The following is a 21,079-nucleotide window of genomic DNA, read 5'->3' on the forward strand; positions in this document are numbered from 1 at the left end:
GTGCTCTCCAGCCAGCTGCCACGGAAATGAATTGAGAAGACGACTGTGCCGTCACCTGGGCCTTGTGGGCCCTTCCCTGGGCTCACCTGGAGTCCGTTGCATTTGCCTTGACTTTGCTGTACCCAGCCTTTCCTTCAACCCCGAGGGAGCCTTAGCAGCCAGGCCGAGACCTGTTTTCTGTGGCTGTGGAGACAGCTCTTTAGGCAGATTGGAAGTCTTGAGTTTCAGGCAATTTTTTAAAAATCCCTGGTACATTAAAAGGAAAAGAAAAACATAATATGCTACATTGGGTTCCTTGCCTGCAGAATATGACTTGAAGCAACTCCCAGCCTCTGTTCTTTCCTCCCCGCTTTGCCTGGAATCTTCTCCCAGATGGCCACAGTGCTTCACTTCTTTTATTCAAGCCTGTTGCTTAAATGCCACTTCTTCAGATTGGCCTTCCCTTACCACATGACACCACCTATTATTCTGTTCCCTGCTCTGCTTTTCTTCAGGACACTTGTTATCGCCTCTCACTATGCTCCCTGTGTACTTACTGATTTGTTTAATGTGTGTCTCCCACTCTGTACTAAAAGTCCCATGAAGGCAGGGTCTCTGGCTCACTTCTGTGGCCACAGCTCTTAACACAGCTTTATTCAATAAATATTTAACATATGAATGACTGAATTAAGGGTTAAGGAAAGAAACACTTTTGTTGGAATCTCTAGGATCTAAACAGTGCCTGCACCGGTGTCCTAGGGCTGCTATGACCAAGCCACAAACAGTAGCTTAAACATAGTCATTTCTTGTCTCACAGTTCTGGAGGCTGGAAGTTCAAGGTAAGTGTTGGCAGGGTTGGTTCCTTCTCAGGCTTTGAGGGAGAATCTCATGGTCCAGCTTCTGATGGTTCTCTGGCAATTTGGGGCATTCTTTGGCTTGTAGAAGCATCACCTTGATTGCTGCCTCCACTTCCCCTTTTTATGAAGACACCAGTCATATGTGATTAGGGGTCCACCCTACCCCAGTATGACATCATCTTAACATATTACATCTATAGTGACCCTATTTTCAAATAAGGTCACCTCTTAACGTACTGAGGGCTAGGACTTCAACATGTGAATGGTAGAGAGGACAATTCAACCCATAACAGTGCCTTATGCATGTTGATTGTATAATAGGTAAGCCATCCCACTGTCATTAAACAGAGAAGTAGGCCCCATCACATTATTCTGGGTGACCAGTGATGTGTTGCTTTATCACAATTCACAATAATATATATGAATTGCTTTATAAACTGTAAACTATTCATTAGATGATAGGATAATCAGTTGGGGTGTTGATGGATTATAGATGCTTTCTCAAGAAAGAACCAATACCATGGACTTGCTAGTCTTTAAATTCCCCCAAACAGATCTTTTTATAGCCCAGTTCAATCTGCAGACTGTTTAAAATATTACCTGGTTCTACTCTACCACTAATAATTTCGTATTTTATTTACTCATAGGATGAACACGTACAAATCATTTATTATGTGCTAGGCACTATTATAAGTGCTTGAGAAATGTTAACTCAAACAATTCCATTTTAAATTTCTGGTTTATTATTTATATTATTAATTATTAATGTTACTACTATTATCTGAATTTCACTAATAAGGAAACAGAGGCACAGAGAGGTTAAGGAACTTGTTCAAGGACACACATCTACAGAGTGGCAGGGTCAGGCCATGAAACTAGATAATCTAGCTCCATACCCTTTCTCTGTAGAAAGCTCTTTCTTTATAGAAAGCCTCATGGAAAAATTCAGTGTGAGAATGAACAAAGCAGAGCTGCTTTGGTTCAAGTGGAGACAACAAAGCCCAGTCCGCTCAGCACCTCCCCTTCCCCCTGGGAGCCCTGCCTGCACAGCCCTGATCTAGGAAATAACACCTCTTGGAGCGATGCCACTTGTAAGCTGTCTTCAATCCACCCTAGCAGAAAACAAATAAAATTCGTTTCTCCCTTTAATTAACTGATTGTGTTTTATGTTGAAAATTTTATCTGCCTAATCTACTTCTGGCAGAAATAAAATGCTAAGATGGATTTTCCCCAGGATGGTAATGCCATATGGCAATTGGACTTTGCGGGCTTAAGTTCCCCTTGGGTTTCTTTATACAAATCAAGGACTGTGGTTGCAAAAGTTTGTGAACCAAAGAAAGAAATGGAATTTGATTTTATATGAATAGAGTTGGATATAAACCTTGCAACCAGCTAGGCATGAACTACCCTCTCTGTTACCAGCTGCTAATCTTCTGTGGTCATCAATAATATAAAGTAATAGGAGCAGCAATATCAGCAGTTGCTATCTATTGAGCGCCTTCTACAAACAGGGATTAAAAAAATCTTTGTTTTTACAACTCTAGGTGTTTTCACTCCTATTTTACAGATATGTAAGATGAGGCTAGGATTTTATGGAACTTGTTCAAGATGGCCCAACAGTGAGTGGAAATAGCCGTGATTAAGGAGCTGCATTTCTTGATATTAAGAATAAATAACACAAAAGAAAAGATGTTCTTGCATGTATAACATGAGGCCCATTGTGATTTTCAAATTATAAAAGACAGAGGAATCAGTGGGATCCTTTCTTAAGAGTGATTACTTCCTATGGTGAAATGCCTGTTATCATTTGTTCTTGTACACAATGTATAACATAGTAAAAAGAAAAAAGAAGGTGGTAAATCCATCAAGTGGGGATATAAATCAAGGGGGAGTGAACTAGGGAACCAAAACCAACTCAGACCAAACTGATGTTTTGCTTGCCTCTGTTTTCCCACTGGTTTTGCTCCCACCCCCTGCCAAGCCCTAACCTAGGATTTTTCTGTCAAGGAGCAGATGACAGTTAATATATTAAACATTGCTTGTCACATATTTTCTCTGTCATACTCAGTTCTGCTGTTTGTAGTTCTAAAGCAGCATAGACTCTATGTAAACGAATGGCCACGATTACAGTAAAGCTTGATTTAGGGACACTAAATTGAAACTTCATGTAATTTTCATGTGTCATCAAATGTTTTTCTTTGGGGGTTTTTTGAAAGATTGGAATTTAAGAACCATTCTTAGGTCATAGGCTGTCCAAAAAGACAGGAAGCCAGCTCCAGCTCATGGACCCTGGTTTGCTGACCACCACTCTAGCCTGACCACTCCACCTCTGGTTTCCAGACACATTGCTGGTTGTCTCTATGGGCATTTCTAGTTTTTTTATTGTATTTATTGGGGTGACATTGGTTAATAAAATTATATAGCTTTCAGGTGTACTATTCTATAACACATCATCTGTATATTGTATTGTGTGTTCACCACCCAAAGTCAAGTCTCCTTCTATCACCATTTATTCCCCCTTTCCCCTCTCCTCTCCTCCCACCCCCTTTCCCTCTAGGAATGATCGATCATACTGTTGTTGGTGCCTATGAGGGTTTTTTTAATTTGTTTGTTTGCTTTGCTTAATCGCTTCACTTTTTTCACCCAACCCCCTCCCCTCTGACAGCTATCAGTCTATTCTCTGTATCTAGGAGTCTGTTTATATTTTGTTATTTTATTTTGTACTTTGAGCATTTAAATGTTGTTTTGGACCAAGGCCTTAATCCCAGAAGAGATTTAAGAGGACCCAGCAACAGAAGTACTTCCACTCACTTTCTGTAACAGCAGAGTTGCAGCTGCCAAATCTGCTTCGGCCTAAACAAATAGAAGCCATCTCATCGTGGCTGCCTAAGAAGATTTAGAATAAAATGGAAAATTCTTGGCATAGTCTGTCAGTTTCATCCAAGATTAAAGGATAAATGCAAAACTCTGAGCTATCCCCAGAAGCTAGCTAGTTGTAAACTGATGCTAGCAAGTATGAAAATTCTTTGTGTTTTAACTGCATAGGCTATTGCTAAATTTTAAATATTGTTGTTTGTTGTTTTTTCTCACTAGGGAAGCCAGCCTTAATGTGATGGAAAGACTCTTGAACTTGGTGTCTAAAAGATAAAAGTTTGAGTTTCACCTCTGTTAGTTTTACTTTGATATTGGGTAAGTTATCATCACCTATGGGAGTCTTGGCTTCTTTATCGGTAAAATGAGATTAATAATCCTACTTCACAAGACTTTCTATTTTAATTTTTAGTTCTTTACTATTTATTAAGGCAATTTCCCAGAGAAACAAAATAGGTAGAGGAGCGTAATGAACCCTGTCGCCCAGCTTTAACAATGCCTTGCATTTTGCCCAAACTTCTTTCATCTTTACCCCATCCCATTTTCCCCCTCTGGATTAGAGGATTTTAAAGCAATTCCAAATGTAATATTATTTCACCTGAAAACGCTTCAGAATGTATGACTAATAGATAAGATCTTTATTTAAAGCATGTCAGAAATTCATTATCACGCCTATACAGTGATTCTCTAACATCATCTATTTTCCAGCCACTGTTAAAATTTCCCCAGTTGTCTCAAAAGTGTCTTTATAGAGCTGGTTTATTTGAATCAGGAGCCAAAGAAGATTCATACATTACATTTGGTCATGTGTCTCTTAAGACTCTTAATTTAGAGCAATTTCTTTTCGCCTCATCTTTCTTTATACAGTTAGTTTTAGAAGGAACTAGTTGTTTGTCGCATAATACTTAATCTAATCTGGATTTGGCTGATTGCAGCCTTTGCCCTAGTAGTGTCGTTAAACATTTTCCTCTTGTCCAGATATTGGTTGCTGTTAGATATAGAAGCTTGATTAGATTCAGGCTCATTTTTTTAAAAAAAATATTTCATAGGTGATGCTTTCTACTTGGGATTGAACCACATCTGGAGGGCAAATTGCCTGCTGTCTCTTTTTTACTTGGGTTAATATTGATTAGTGGGGTCCCTCAGGTTAACATATCCCTCACCAACCTCACACCTCATGTATTAGTACCAGTCAATAAGTGTTGCTTAGATCCGTTATTTCATAGGGGGTTGTAAAATGTAAGCTTTCTAATTCTACCAGTCCCTCACATATGTTAGCAGGAATCCTTTTAAAAAATTTCCCTCATCGGTTATTTGGTTACCATGAAATACAGTTCATACAGCAAAGGCAAGATAAATGCTTGTGGGCACCCCCCTCTCCCCTTTTTAGGCTAATCTTTAATATAGTGGCGGCCTATCTCCATCGAGTTGGACAACGAGGATTGGTGGTGGTGGTGTTGGTGGTGGTGTTTCTCTGACATCCTAATTTCAGGAATTTAAAATTTTTTGCTGTGTTTCAGTTTCTCACAGCCATCCCTCTTTAGGCTGGTTTCTGTGTTTTATTCAAGTAGTATTTGATGACTTTTTTGCTTTCTGGCATGACAAGGTACCTCACCTTATATATTTCTTGCCCCAGACCTGGATCTCTCAAGAGGCCCTGGTTTCTTTTTAGTAGAAAATAGTATACTGAGACCACAGTATGGGCACTAGGAGCGTTAACTGCTATTTTTCAGTGGTTAGATTTAGAATATACTTTTTTAAAGGAAAAAAAGTCATTATTTTATACTCATAATTTCAGTTCAGATTACAAGGTTTTTATGAAACTTTTTTGGTTCTGATTTGTTTATTTTTTTCTTTACACTAAAAATCTTGGTTCTTAATGATGTTAAGGCAATGCCTTCTTGACTTTATTATGCATTCATGTGGGTGAGTCAGGCATATGCATGCACGCACATATACTAGTAAATAGCAATACCAGTATTTCTACCAACAATATTATTCCTAAGTGTAGTTTAAGATTGCTTTGCTGAGCTAATTATTTGCAAGCAGTGACTCTTGGATTTAAATATGTAGACTATAGTTGTAGATATGTATATTTATTAATATTGGTGAAATTACTAGTGTTTTTTCCAACATATGTTCTATTTGCTAAAATTTGTTAAAAATAACAATGAATTAATAAAAAACAACAACAAAAAAACCTGTTAATTTAATTATAAGCAAGTCTTGGTTAAAAGCATTTTAAAATTAACAGGGTGTTAATTTTCACATATGACCTACAAATAGGAAATTTTGTCCGTTAAATCTGAAGTCCATTAAACCAAGGTCCACAAAATTGAGGGTTTACCATATACAGATGTCAATAATTTATATTTTCTACTATATAGTATTTGATTACAGTGCTAGTACAGTTTACAAACCATATAATTATATCATCAAAGAAGTTAGTTTGTCTAACCGATTTATGTTTTCCTAAAGCCAGAATTCACCATGACAACAGTAACAGTGACCACAGAGCTTCCCTCGAGGGGTAACGTAGAAGATAATCCTGCCTCATATGAGTCCACGTCAGCTCACATTATTGAAGAAACCGAGTATGTGAAAACGGTATGTGGGCACCAGACAACATGTTGGCGTGATGTGATTATGAAAATAAAGGCGAATTCAGACGAGTAGGCTTTGCCTCTCCCCCCTAAGAACATGAGAGGAAGAGCACACCGAGTTGGGCAGCAGACAGCCTTGACAGCTGAAGTCTGAACGTGCCTTTAGTGTCGTCTTGAGGATGTGACCCTCTGTTCTTACACTTAGAGTGAAGCTGCAGCATGAGCCCAGGGCTACGGACGCCCATCAGGGCTTGCTTTTCCCCACACTGTTCCCCAGCACACTTCCTGCTGGCTATATTTCTCCTTGGCTGTTTCAGGAGCCTTGGGACCGTGTTCCCTGGTAGGTGTTCACATTTCCTGCTGAGCTCCTGCGTCTCCTTACCTTGTTTCATCTCCCGGTTCAGGGTTGCTATCTGCCAGTGACTGCCTATTGACATGTTCCTTCATGAAAAATATGAAATCTTATAAGAATCCAATGGTAATGGGTAACAGAACATATATTTGTATGAACTGTTTCATAGAACACATGGAGACATTTGGACAAAGATGGTTTTAACTTCAGATCTATTAATTCATCATTGAGTGTCTTGCAGTTCCATAGGTCACCAAGACACAGGGCTTATATTTCATGCATAAATTTGTGTGATCTCCACTTAGTAATTATCCCCTCATAATTACTAAATAGTAATTATTCTCTAGTAATTACTGTATAGTAATTATTTTGTAGTAATTATTAGTAATTATTTTGTAGTGGTTACTAAATAGTAATTGTTTTATAGTAATTACTAAGTAGTAAATTAGTACTAAATTACTATATAGAAAAGCAGAACAAGATTGAATTAAATACTAATTACTAAATAGTAATTATTTTGTCATTAATATTCATTCAGATTATATTTTTGGTTTAACTGAGAGTTGTAAAGACCAAGTGCTTATTTTCTGCAATCTAAACAATATTAGCCTTAATGCAAGTTAGATTGGTGGTAGTTATTTAAATCTGAGATCAGTATATATGTGTTACTTTCTAGATAATTCAGATACACTGCCTCTGGTATAGAGAAAAAAAAGTATTTGGCATTAAATGCCTTTGAAAAAAATAAAGTATTTTTTTCTCCTAGATTCGAACTACTCTGGAAAAGATCCGAAATCAAATGTTTAAAGATGAAGCTCCACATAGCAGTACAAAGCACAAACTGGATGCAAAGGTAATGAATTTATCAAAATGTACCACTTTTATTCCTTCAGTAAATAAGCATAAAGCCATATAGAAATTATTCTTTGAAGCTTTGAATGATGAATGTTAAATATTTTATCAGTATCTAAATGTTAATGGACATATGTATGAAATATTTAACAACAGATAGCATTAGTAGGATCGGATTGGAATGACCAGACCTTACCTGAATATTTTAAACTGGGCTTATTTATCTAAAGTATATGGGAAGATGTCAGCCCAGTCAAGATACATGGCAGAAACATTTCCCAATGACAGACAGAGGTACAGGCTTTTAGGCTTACCTGGGCCACAACAATGAACATGCAGTTGAAGCCATTAGACTGAGTGATCAGTCAATCGATAAGTTTAAAGGAAGCCCCTCCCCTGTGACTAGCCTTATATTCCTAAGATTGAGCAATCTGCACTTAGCCTTATCTGGATTATGCCAAGTTAAACCTCATCTGAGCCAAGTGCACATCAATGTCAGTGTCATCCACTAGGTAGTATGGTCACAGAGAACACCAAAGATAGGGCATAATGCATAAACATAGTCTCCATCATCCTCAGCCCCCACAAACTAACACAACTAGCTTCAGTTATTTCCTTAAACTAAGTGTTCTGAAATGGAAAAAAAAGGATAATGTTTGTGAATGATGGGAAAGATAAAAAATTCATTTTTGGTTATGTTGAGTTGCCTCCAAGTGGAGGTGTCTTGTGGGTGGGCTGGATATCGGATTCTGGAGTTGAGGGTAGAAGTCTGGGATAGAAGATCTAGGCTACAGGGTAGAGATTTGGGGAGTAAAGATGGTACTTCAACTCCTGAAACTTGAGGAGATCACCAAGAATGTGAGTGTGGGTAGAAATGAGAGAAAAATCTAAGTTCTCAGTCCTGAGATTTCCAACATTTAGATGTTGGAAAGAAAAGGAAGAATCATCACAGGAGACAGAGAAAAGAGACTAGTGGATTAGGAAGAAAAACAGGAGAGAATGGAGTCACTGAAGACAAGAGAAAGGGTTTCAGAAAGAGGTGTGGGACTACTGTGTCAAATGGTGTCCAAGGGTCAAGTCAATTGAGGACTGAACTTTGACCATTGGCTATAACAATGGGGATGTTTTGGGTACCTTGATAAAAATAGCTTCCTGGGAATGGAGATGAATTTTGTCGCCAGTATCTCTGCTCAGCCATCTCAAACCATGGAATGCAGTGGGAGCCTCTGTCTTCAAAATATTAGCTCCTTCCCCTTCAGTATCTGGGTAATGTTGCAGTAGAGATTTAACCGTAATGATCTAGGGCTCACTATCCCCAATGCTTTGAAATGCCAAAACCTAAAACATCACAGTTCAGAGTAAGGAGATGTTTATTGACCAAGAAGGCACCAACTGAGAAGATGGAAGACGTAATGGTACCTCAAATCCATCTTCTGAATGTACAAAGTTCAGGCTTCTTTTATGTCAAGGGGAGGGGAAAGTGGAATGGCAAGAGTTTATTGATAGACCACAGACATCTGGGCACCAGAAGGGGTCCAAGGAAGATTGTGAAACTTCTCTGTTCTTAGTCTGTTAACTCTAGTTGATGCGAGTCAGGTCACAAGGTTCCTGCAACTCTTTGATAAACAATCATTATTTTTGTACAAGATAAATTGCCCCTTACATTCTGATAAGGGGCTGTTTTTGTAAAACTCAGGCTGCGAGCAGAATTCCTGTGATGATTATGTATTGCAACTCTTAGGTCTGATTACATTAGTTTGTAATGCAGCACGAGTAACCAAAATGCATTTATGTCTGTAAGTTAGATTTTTTTTTAAAAACAGGCTTTGTAGATATTATTTATTTCCTAAAAAGGACTTAATGGTATATTTAAAACTGTGGGGAATATAAAAAGCATCAAAGATGTACTTCTGCCTCTTTTAAATATAAGAATCTATTCAACTTTAAGCAAATACAAAGGCCAGCTGCTTCATCGAGAATCCCTATTGATATTGGAGACTTGGGAGGTTTATTTGTGCCGACCTGACTCTCCCATGATATAAGTAATACAGAGTGATTGTTACTGTTGGCAAAGCCTGTATCGGGTCTGTGATTGTCATGCTTGTTCATTTCAGTGCTGTCAAAACATTCAAAATGGCTCTGACTCTGAAATGGGCCCCTCATGTTGCAGTCTGAGTCTGCTCATGGAAAGAATGAAAAGCAAAGACCTACAGCTCTTAGAAATGAACAAAGAGAACGAAGTATTGAAGATCAAGGTATGACCATAAGGGGGAATCTCCAAACTTGGATTGCCAGCCTTTAGGCCAATTGGATAGATTCGTGGATCCGTGAAAGCAGATGTGCACACACACCTGTAGATCCACATGGAGGGCTCACATACATAGAGAAGCGTTTGACGCCTCATAAATTAAACCTCACTATTTCATTTGGGAGCCTACTTTTATTGTTAAAAAGATCTTACAAAAGTTTAACAGTTATAAAGTCTCAGTTGTGTGAGATGAAGAATATCTAGAGATCTGCTGCACAACACAGTGGTGCTTCTAGTTAACACTGTACTGGACACTTGAACATTTGTTAAGGGGGTCAGTCTCGTGTGAAGTGTTCTTACTGCAATAAATTTTCAATTATTTACGTATTTAATAAGTATTAATTAGAGCATTCACGGTCAAATGTCTTATTATTTTGTTTCATTAATCTATTATTGGATGCTTTATATTTTCCTTTTAATCATATATTATAATTATATATATTATATTGTATATACATATGTATGTACATTATACATTATATATTATATGCATTATATAATATATAATATACATTTTATATATACACTATTTATATGTGTGTGTGTGTATACCTACAATGACTATCTTGGTAGGTAAATCTTTGCAGCCATCCTCATGGTTTTTTTTAAATATGTTTTTATTGATTTCAGAGAGTGGAAGGGAGAGGGAGAGAAATAGAAACATCAACGATAAGAGAGTCATTGAAAGAGAGTCATTGATCATTGATTGGCTACCTCCTGCATGCCCCCCACTGGGGATCGAGCCCACAACCTGGACATGAACCCTGGCCAGTAATCAAACCCTGACCTCCTGGTTCACAGGTCAACACTCAACCACTGAGCCAATCCTGCTGGGCCTTGATTGTTTCTTTAGATTAAATTCTTGAAAAATCCATGACACTTTAGCGTTATTGCCGCAACACCCCAGTCTTGTCTATTTCCGTCACTGCTGTTTCGGGACAGTGCATCTTTCAGTGCTGTCATGGACGTAGAGGATAACAGGTTTGCAGATAAGACTATCAGCTGATGGGCACCGTGGAAGCCTGAAGGGCGCGGTCTATACACGCAGGGCACTGGTGCTCCCGGAGCTTGGCTTGGCCTGGCCAGGGCCATCCGCCCGCGTGACAGCCCCATTAAATATGGGTTTCTCATTTTACATTTAATCTTACAAATTAAGGTCTTTTCTCCCGCCCATTGACAATGAGGGTGCAAACAGGACAATTACGGCCTCTGTGTTTTTAATGCCCCTCACACTGTTCTGCCTTAAGCCTTTTTCACTGTAAATGTCAAAACATGCGCAGTGACCTTTCCCCCCCTAGTTGGAAGCCTCCAGAGAAGCGGGAGCAGCGGCTCTGAGAAACGTGGCCCAGAGGTTATTTGAAATCTACCAAACACAGTCGGAAGAAGTGAGAAAGCAGCATGAGGACAGCCAGCACCTCCTCCAGGTACTGAGCTCCAGCTTGTCTCTTGGACGACTCACCCCCAAGCTGTCGTGGCCCTCTTTTTGAGGGGTTAGATGTGAAACAAGCAAGGGGAAGGGCAGGAAGCCGCTCTGCGCCCAGCTCCCCCCAAGTCCTGCTTAGCCGGCACCTGCGTGTTGGCACCCTTGCCCAGAGCCCTGCAGGGCGCAGGTGGCAGGGTGGGCCATGCCACCCTGCCCTGGCCGGTGACTTCTCCTCTGGTCCTGCCTTTCACGAAGCAGCTGACCAAGGCTGAGTCATTCCAACTTGTTGGACTTGGATCTCCTTGTTTCTAAAATGAAAGAGTTGGGCTAGTGAAATGGTTTCAAAATGTTTTTGATCCTAGTATACATTTCTTAGGTTGAACAAACAAAAACCATGTGTGTATGTGTACATATATATTTTAAGATATATAAAAATTATATATTTTGTATTTTAATATATAAATATGTAAATTAAAAACATAAGTAGTTATATGCATATATATGTGTGTGTGTGTGTGTATATATATATATATATATATATATATATATATATATATGTACTGTCAGTCTACATCCAAATTAGCTGCTAAAAATATGTCTGTCAGTCTACATCCAAATTTGCTACTAAAAATAAAATAAAGTCACATCCCACATTAGGAATACAGACTCTGAAAAACACTTTTTGAGTCAAGACTATTGTATAAATAAATGACTAGTTTCTTTTCATATCAAAATTCCATAAAAAATTACATTCCCCCCTCCCCTATATATATATATATACACACACACACACACACACATTTTTTTTGTATTTTTTAAAATTTGAGGTATATAGTCTATGGCCAATAAAAGTTTATCTGAAGAATGTATTCTAGGATTGGAAAAGAAAAAAAATAGTGTGAGTGCGTGTGTGTGTGTGTGTGTGTGTGTGTGTTTCAAATTGGGAAGCTCATTCACACTGGGGTGGGGTGCCTGGATTTCTGCCAGCTCAGGCCCTAGGAAAACACAGTGGGGACACAGTAGGAAACCCTCCCCTAGGCGACATGCCTTCATGCTTCAGCCTGTGGAGGTGCTGGTCCCAAACTCACGGGCATGCAGGGTGCAGACAAGAACCCGAGTGGAGTAAGCAGGCCGTGTGGACCCCAGTGCTCTGTGAGTGCTGAGCCTGCAGGGCCTGGAGTGCACAAGTCCCTGCAAAGGGGACTCAGCCCTGCCAGGAGTGGCCTGGCAGGAATGCCCACCTACTGTGCACTCTCAGATTCTATTAGCTGCACATGCAGATGGGAGTGTGCATCTGTTAGAAGTCAGCTGAGATGCACCCACGTGTGGCCTACAGCTGCAGGTGGATTGCTCTCCGCTGGTCCTCAGGGCAACTGCTACATGCTGGACTCAATGGAGAGAACCCTTCTGCTTTTATGACACTTTGGGATTAAAATAAAGCACTCTTTTTCTTAAACATATCAGATTTTATTTTTGTTCTAGATAAGTTTTGTTAAGAATTTTGCTTTTCTTAAAGTTGCATCTCTCTTTCTCATACCAGTTCAGGCAGTGTGCTTTATGGTAACAAATGTAAACATTCTAGGGATAATATTCATATAGTATTAATTCTCCATTGATTTGGTGGTCTTGTAGTCCATCAGGTTTAGTTGGAAGGAAACATGGAATTCAAAAATGAATTCTAAACAAGTGCGAATTATTATTATATTATTTTATATTATTTTTGGTTACTCAGAAAATTATAGAAGATAATATCTGTATAGTAAAATCTCTATATAATGGACTAATTCAGGCAAGGGGGTGTCCATCAAAGTCAAAAGTCCATTATATGATAAAGTAGGTTTTCTGAATGCATATGTTAAAAAATCTTATGTAGACACACGTATGTGTACTTAAAATTAAGTATGTATGAAAAGTTTTCTACATGTATTACAGTAATTTTAAATTTACACTGAACGGGCCTAGTAAAAGTGTGCATTCGGCAGTCCCCGTGAGTAAGCAAACACACACGGCCGGGGCGTGGCTTAGCGCACGTGTGAACATCAGCCCCACTTGGTAAAACTGGCAGAAAGTGACAGCAGAACCAGTTACCGCAGGTGATGGGGTGTGAGCACGTGCTGGTCATTCACCAAACATTGTTTACGAGCAGTGACTCTTGGGTTGAAATATGTAGACTCTAGTTGTAGATATGTAATTATTTATGTTGGGGAAATTTCTAGTGTTTTTTCTAATGTATGGCCTATTTGCTAAAATTTGCTAAATATAACAATGAATTAATAACAAAAAACCCCTGTTCATTTAATTATAAGCAATTCTTAGTTAAAAGCATTTTAAATTAACAGAGTGTTAATTTTCACATATGACATATGGACTGGAAATTTTGTCTGTTAAATCCAAAGTCCATTAAATCGTGGTCCGCAAAAGCTAGAGTTTACTTATAGGTTTAATAAATTAATAGGCTGACAACTGTTTTTCTGACCAAAGGTTAACAAACTTGAAAAAGAACAGGAATTGAAACAACAGGTTGAAAATCTGAATCAAGTTGCTGAGAAACTTGAAAAAAAGCATAATCAAATCACGGCGTTGGAGAGCCTCGTCCAGAGGATGGAAAAGGTAAGGGCCTGGAGAATTAACGGGTTTCTTCCTGCAATTAAAAAAATAACACCAAAAATAAAGAAGATAACATTAAGCAGATGTACTCTTTGCAGCTCCTACGACTTTAGCAAGTACTCGGTGATGTTCATTTCTTTCCTTATACATTTAATATGATCTGTCCTGTTAGGGGCTGACCTCTCTATAAATACTGATGTCGTCACTATCTGTCACTTTCTTCTTCCAGTAAATGTATGACTTAGAAAGTGGAACCAGGCGAGGCTGTGTGAATGGAAACAATGGAAAAGATCACCAAGTCTATCTATTCCTAGTAATAATATGGTGGATGGATCCCTGTAATTATAGCATTTTTATGTATTAGAGTCAACAAGTACCCATTTTTGTCCACCCACATCCACTGTAGGTTTGTACAGACCTGTAGCTGCACTAGAACAGATAGAGGTCACATTAAGAAAGGACACTTTATACAGATTGGAACTTTCAAAAGAGAATGTAGAGAAAGTAATAATAGAAAAAATGTATTAAAAGTTGCATGCAGTGTTCCTTTAAGTAGCCGCCATCCAAATATATACAAAAGGTGAGCACATAAATTTAATTATGCGTGCCTTGACACCTAGCATTCAGACAAACCAAGATATACTCATTTTTTTTAAGTAGCAAAACAAACTAATAGAAAGCTGGCATCTCTGAAACTGATGTGGGGGTAGATAAGAATATCGGCTTTGACTTCTAGTAAATATTTTCTAATAAAATTTTAATATTTATTATATTCCCTAATTTCCCTCTGTTCTTCTCAGCCTTGTTTTATTTTTTGAGTCTGTCTGAGTTGATGCCATTTTAGAAATGTCACTTCAAAAACATCCCATTTCAATATTCATGTTTCTTGGCAAAGGGGCTTTGATTAATTTTAAAATATGTCCCAAGAATTTAATTTACAACACTGTGTATTTGGCCAAATATGTAATCTTAAATAAGCCTAAACTTAACTGAATTGAATAATAATAATATACAGCTACATCTGTGTTGTGCAGTGAGTCACTCAATATTACTTACACTTTAGCCAGAGTCACTGGGCTAGAATGTCCTCAAGCAGCTGGTTTGTCCAAGTGTGACAGTCTATAATTATGATGTTTTGAACAAGTTGTAACATTTGGATGAATATTTTGTAGTGTTAGAGCAGTTATCATGTAATAAATAGTTTGACAAACTAAGCGCAAAGAATGCTTGCCTTTAGGAAAGAAAGACAGTTCTGGAATGCAAATAGGGTTGTTTAACCAAACAACTTGATAAACCAGTTTGACCTTTAAATTTAGACTTGCATTCACCTCAAACCCAGCAACACTGGGTAGGTTTAGTGGCCAGATGTCAGTGCCTGAAAATGAACAAAAGAACAGTGGAATATACTTTTCATTTCCTAGAAAACCCAGGAAATCTGTACTCAATGTGAGTTTATGTCAGAATTCTGGGATATATTCACTCGACTTTATTTCACAAATATTTGAGCACCTACCGTGTACCAGGCAGAGCTAGAGACGAGATATGTATTTGTGAGTGAACCAGATATAGTCTGCTTGTGGAGATTACAGTGTAATATATCTGTGTTGTGTGGGACTCAGACAACTTTCCAGATTTCCATTCTCTCTTTCTCCTAGGGCTCTTTAGGGATTCTGACACCCCTACTGAAGACAGGGGGTGTACCCCCGTAAGAGGTGAAGTGGCTCAGGTATTGGCAGACTTTTTTGAGAAGTGACAACCTAGCATTTGTCTTGACATTGACCCATCGTGGTGGGCTGTCTCTAGGAGCCCTGTGACAGAGTGGGTAGACAAGATGCCTTAGGGTTTGGCAAGGCCTCGCAGTAAAATTGAGAATACTTGTTCAGTGACTTCTTAGAGTGGAGTCTGTTGAGATGCCTGGGTAGGTGGGGATGGAGTGGAAGGTGAATGCGCAGGAGTTTTTATTTTTTAAAGACATTTAGTTTAAAGATACTTTATATTTGTAGAGCAAAAATGCCAATAAATAAAACTTTAAGAAGTAAAGCTGGGCAACAGCTTCTTGGTCTAAGGAGATACTGAGAATACGGGGTGTGAGGAAGGGTTTCTCTGGAGCAAAGTGTATATCAGAATGAGGGAAGGGGGTACAGAGACTTTTATATTAATAGGAAAAAGATGAGTTCAACAAGGACATAAAAATTAAAAATGAGCCTCCACAACGAAGGTTGATAAATCCTGCCCTGGTAGTGGGTGCTCCCTGGAGGATTCCTTTTCAATTCACCAGTAAGTAGCCATTAGTGGTGTGAGCCTGGTAATGAACACATTGCTTAAGGCCTTCGCCATCTGCCCCACTGCATCGGGAATACAGTGAGAGCGAATTCCACAAACACCGATGATCCAGCAAAACGTCCAGTAAGAGCCTTTTCCTACGGCCTATGTTCCTTTTGCTAGTAGTGCAGTTCTGCCGCATCATTATTTGTTTTCTAAGGTCATTGATTCAGCTCTACTAGAATTTTAGAGCTCAGAGGCGCTCCTGAGACCACCTAGTTCCTTGCATCCTTTTATAAATGAGGACAGTGCGAACAGGAGCTATTCCACAGTTGTCCAGTCACCGGTTTACAGTCCTTTCCGTTATGTCTCTGTCTTCTCTGATGCCAGATAACAGTGACATCCTTGGTTCCGGAGTCGTTTAGATGTTAACGTTTGGCCGTGATTTAAATTGGTGTCTGCTCCATTCTGCTCAGGGCGCAGGGACGCGTCCACTCCCGAGTGTGGTTCAGGGAGAGCGCAGCGCCCACTGGGTGGCGCTGTGACCGCCTTTCCCCTTCTAGGAGGCACCGACCCCAGAAGTGCTGGCTGGTGTGGTGTGGTTTTCAGGGTTGTCAAGGAGGAAGCATTAAGACTCCTCGCCAAGGCAGAATATTGACATGTCCGATTGTCTGGTCTGCTCGCACCCTGATTATAAAGATCCTTTAATCAAGAGTAAGTCCATTATGAAGAATGTTTGTTAAACACCATTTTCCTCCCTACAAATTCAAAATATATCATCAGCAATGTGTTTCTTTGATGACCCAAGTATTACAAGAACCTTACCAGGCATATCTGTGATTCCTCAGAAGTAATTTGAAAACAACTAGGGCTACACTGTAAAAATTTCTATGCACAAGAATGCTACAGGAAAAAAAAAATTTTAAAAGTATAAATTTTTAAAATAGCAGCACATAAGATATGAAGTGTTTTGCACCTTCAAATTATTATATAGAGGTTCTGATATGTTCCAACGAAGCCCATAGGTCTTTCACATATATTACCTTCAATCATCCCAACTTTCAATATAGGAGTATTATTCCTGTTTTAGAGATGTGCAAAGAGTCAAAAACATGACTCATACAAATATAGAATAAATACATGTCAGATGTTTCATTCAAATCATTAATTAATGAGGGAACCAGTAAAATAGTAAAGCTGGTTTAAATAAAATATTTTGAGGAACTGGCTATTTATAGGCATTTTGAAAAAAGGGATACAGGATAGAATAACATGGTTAGATACTTAGCTGATTAATATTCTTTAAGGCAATTAATGCATAACCTTTGAGATTATCTTTTCAAACAGGCAGAAATCTACAAATTAACGTTCAACTTCAGAGTCAGGGCTCTGATAACAAATAATAAACATCAAACACCGGGAAATTGTCCAAGAGAATTAAATATCCTCGGGTCGGACTATTAAACAGTGACCCAATATGACATTAAAACCACATGCTGTATATTCTTTGATTTCCAAGTTTGGGTTGATTTTTATTAACAGCAATAAAGCCCAGAGAGATTAAAGCTTTGGCAAAAATTATACAGGCACAAAGTTTCAAAACCAGGTCAGCGCACGTCCAAAGCCATTTCTATGTTTTCATGGGCCAGTCTTGCCTTGTATTTTACCCACACAAATCCTGTAGCAGGAAGGAGTTTAGACAGCAATGTATAAAATAAAAATCTCTGACCATCAAACATAAAAAAGAACACAGCCACCCCAGCTTGGTTTTTCGTGGACTTGTCTATTCTTTCAGATTGAAAGAGTTTGACTTAATCATGGCATTAAGGCGTATTCCTTGTCCATGTCATTTCTCTTACATCCTAATTAGGAAGTGACTTTATCATTTGTGACCTTGGTCCTTCACTAAAAATGCATTTACTGCTTTTCTACTTCTTGACAGACGCCATGTGAGCAGGTAGGTATCAAGTGAAGCGCAGTAGTGTCCTTGGATGCCAACAACTCAAGTCTAATGGAGAAGCACCTGTAGTGGTGGGAGAGCCAGTGCCGAGAGAGAGGAGCAGGGTTGCCTTTGGAGTGGGACAGAGAGAGGCAGGAGAGGTGTCACTGAGCAGGGGCGAGAGCGCTGCAGGCAAGTGAGGACAGTGACGTTGAGCTGTGTGAAAACCACCCAGGGAAAGCCTGCCTCGGCTCCACTGGGCCAGGCTGTAACAGCTCCATATAAAATTACTCTTCAGCTCAAAAATGCATTTCTGTTATTGCAAGAAGCACCTTTCGCGAACAGTTTGCAAGAATGTCTTACCACATGCACACATATTGACTGAGAGAGACAGAGAAATAAGCAAAAACTGTATCTTACTTTCTCCTAGGAGAAAAGGACACTGCTAGAAAGAAAACTGTCTTTGGAAAACAAGCTGCTGCAACTCAAATCCAACACTACCCATGCTAAAAGGTTTGGGAATCTACCTCCTAAGTAATAGCAGTTCCCGATGTCTTTTCTCTCCACTGGTCCGTTGGCCAGTAGACAGAAGGCTACTGCCCGCTAAGGAAACAGGAGGCCCGTGAGTGCAGACGAGGGGAGAAGTCCCACTGCTAAGAGCTGTGTGCCTCCCCCGGGGAGTGCGGGAGGCTGGAGTTCTCCTGGGCTCCTGGGAAGCTGGTGGGAGGTTAATCCTTCCGAAGATTTAGTGAGTCTTCATTAAATGAAGGCCTTCATTCCCCCCATGGTCATGATTTTTGTTAATGGGTCTGTGCTCCAGCAGGCATTTAATTGTCCAGCTACAAGGGAGTTGTAAGGTAGGTGTGTGGTGTTCCCCAACTTTGTGGGGAGTGACAAAAAGACTGTGAAAAACTCCTTAGTTCTTCGGTCGCCCTTTCACTCATTCACAAGCAGTCACAGTCCTGAGTGTGCTCTGCGGTGGGGGTGGATTTATGGATATCACAACTGCATTACCACTCAGCTGCTGTTAGAAGAATTCCCTGGAATATCATGTAATAACTCAGTTCATATGAAAGTTCCTGAAGTTTGCCCTTCCCTTTCTTTTCTTTTCTAGTCGATGCTCACCATAGTCACTATGTGCTATGATGCAATGTTCAAAGTCAAACCTATTTCAAGATCTCAGATCATCTATCTAATGTACAAATTCTTATTCTCACGCGTTTAATAATATATGCTCAAATATCGCTCTCTCAGTCTTTGACTTTTCCCCCTTCGTTTTCTTTCCCTTTCCTATCACCTCTTTCTCTTCTCATCTCCCATATGTTGTGCCTTCTACCTGGTTCACATTCATTGTGGCCACATATCCCAAAGCCCAGAACCGGGCTGGCCCTGGCAACTGCACACATTTATCAAAAGACACTGGGATGGTGCCAAGTTATGTATTTTCCCATTTTCTTCCCTGTGAACAAGCGTATAGCCCCAGAAAGTGGACTTTTAGAGAGTTTCTTAGCACCGCACTTCCCTGTAGAGATTGAAGGAAATGCTAGGGAAGACATCTATAGGTCTTTAAAATTATTTACATTTGCTTATAACTTAATTCTAAATAAATATTGGCCTATGTTATTTTTTTTTCTTAAATAGAGAGCTTTCCTTGCTGCAGAAATCCTGGGTGGTACAGTGAGCTTTTCGTTAAGAGTCCAAACAGTCTGAGTTTGATTTTTTTTTTCCTTTTAAAAGTGACTTTTTATTGATAATAGGGTTTTTGTCCATCTTTGAGCCAAAAAAATGTAACCATTTAAAAAATGAAACTGACCTATTCTTTCAGTTCTATTATATATGAGCAGTGGTTATAAAGAATTCTCAGAAAGTTCTTAAAGAGGTTTTATAAATCTCTTGAGAGAAATGGATGTTTTGTGTTTATAGAATAGTGTTTGAACATCCAGGCTTATATAATTTTTATAGATTTGTAAGTATCACAAATATTCATTTTATTGCTTTTTCTGAGCTGTGTGTAGAGGTATTCACTTTGCTGAAAGGCAAGGAAATGAAATCAGTATGAATCAGACTCTTGGTTAAAGCAGTACAGACTTGGTTAGGCTACCACAAATAAATTTAGGTGATTTATGTTACAGTAAGATTGGGAGATGTGGCCATAAAGAGCGTGTATCCCTGGGAACGCAGGACGCCACCCTTGGGCACCTGACATGGTTTTTAGAAACGAGATTGTTTTGTTGTCCCCATTCTGTTGTGGGTGTGAGCATTTTTCACTCTTCCTTCGTTTTTTCTGTACAATTTATTAACATTTCCCACCATTTTCACCAGCTGGTTTATTTTCCTTCTAAATTCTAGAGGAAAGAGACTGCTGGGCCTAATCCTCCTTACTGTACTAGGCAGAATCTCAAGCCCTCCCCCTCCCCCCTGGATCAGAATACACATTTTAACAAGATTCTTAATGATTTAACAAGATCTCCCAATGCATATTAAGTTTGAGAAGCAATTTTTGGTACATGATGTGAGACCAAATGGAGACTTTTTTTTTTTTCCTGATAAGAACATGTTCTGTAGTGTCCCATGAATTTCCATGACCTTTGTAATATTTGAAGAGGCTGTGAAAATTGGAATTGCGATTACATTGGATGTTGGCTACTAATTGTAAAACCTCAAAAAGTGAAAATAATATTCATATATGACATGGTAAAATGCTCATTCACTCTACCCCCTTTAAGTCTATAATACAATCTTGTAAAGTAGAGGAGGTAGGAATTATTCTATCTGTTATACTGAAACTTAGGAAGGTGTGTGACTTCAAACTCACAATGCTCCCAAGCTTTGAGGCCTTGCCACAATGCACGTTGCCTCCTAACTCCGATAATACTGGGAAGAAGAGAAATATTCAAAAGCTGTATAATCAGTTTCAGTTACCTACATGGAGTTTTAGGGAAGTACAAATAGTCATAGTCTAAATTCAAACTTCACCCATCTTTTTTCAATGGTTGCTGTAGACTCAAAATATTAGCTGGAGTTTA

At 39.0% G+C, this 21,079-nt stretch overlaps 1 protein-coding gene across 5 annotated transcripts in view; it reads left to right on the top strand.

Annotated features, from left to right (window-relative positions):
- Nucleotides 1-21,079, top strand: part of CCDC68 (coiled-coil domain containing 68) — a 41,376-nt gene that overhangs the window by 9,224 nt on the left and 11,073 nt on the right. For 2 of the 5 annotated variants that reach the window (XM_081150153.1, XM_081150152.1), the window contains exons 2-8: nt 3,930-4,025; nt 6,190-6,314; nt 7,429-7,515; nt 9,629-9,769; nt 11,121-11,246; nt 13,727-13,855; nt 18,484-18,566. In XM_081150153.1, the coding sequence (XP_081006279.1) occupies nt 6,198-6,314; nt 7,429-7,515; nt 9,629-9,769; nt 11,121-11,246; nt 13,727-13,855; nt 18,484-18,566 (683 nt within the window). In that variant the 5' untranslated portion in view covers nt 3,930-4,025; nt 6,190-6,197. Of the gene's footprint in view, nt 1-3,929; nt 4,026-6,185; nt 6,315-7,428; nt 7,516-9,628; nt 9,770-11,120; nt 11,247-13,726; nt 13,856-18,483; nt 18,567-21,079 lie in introns of all 5 variants that reach the window. The other 3 variants (XM_081150151.1, XM_081150154.1, XM_081150155.1) reach the window with 3 other exon arrangements.

The sequence above is a fragment of the Miniopterus schreibersii genome (genome assembly GCF_964146895.1).
Source record: "Miniopterus schreibersii genome assembly, chromosome: 10".
In the NCBI taxonomy this organism is placed as follows: Eukaryota; Metazoa; Chordata; class Mammalia; order Chiroptera; family Miniopteridae; genus Miniopterus; species Miniopterus schreibersii.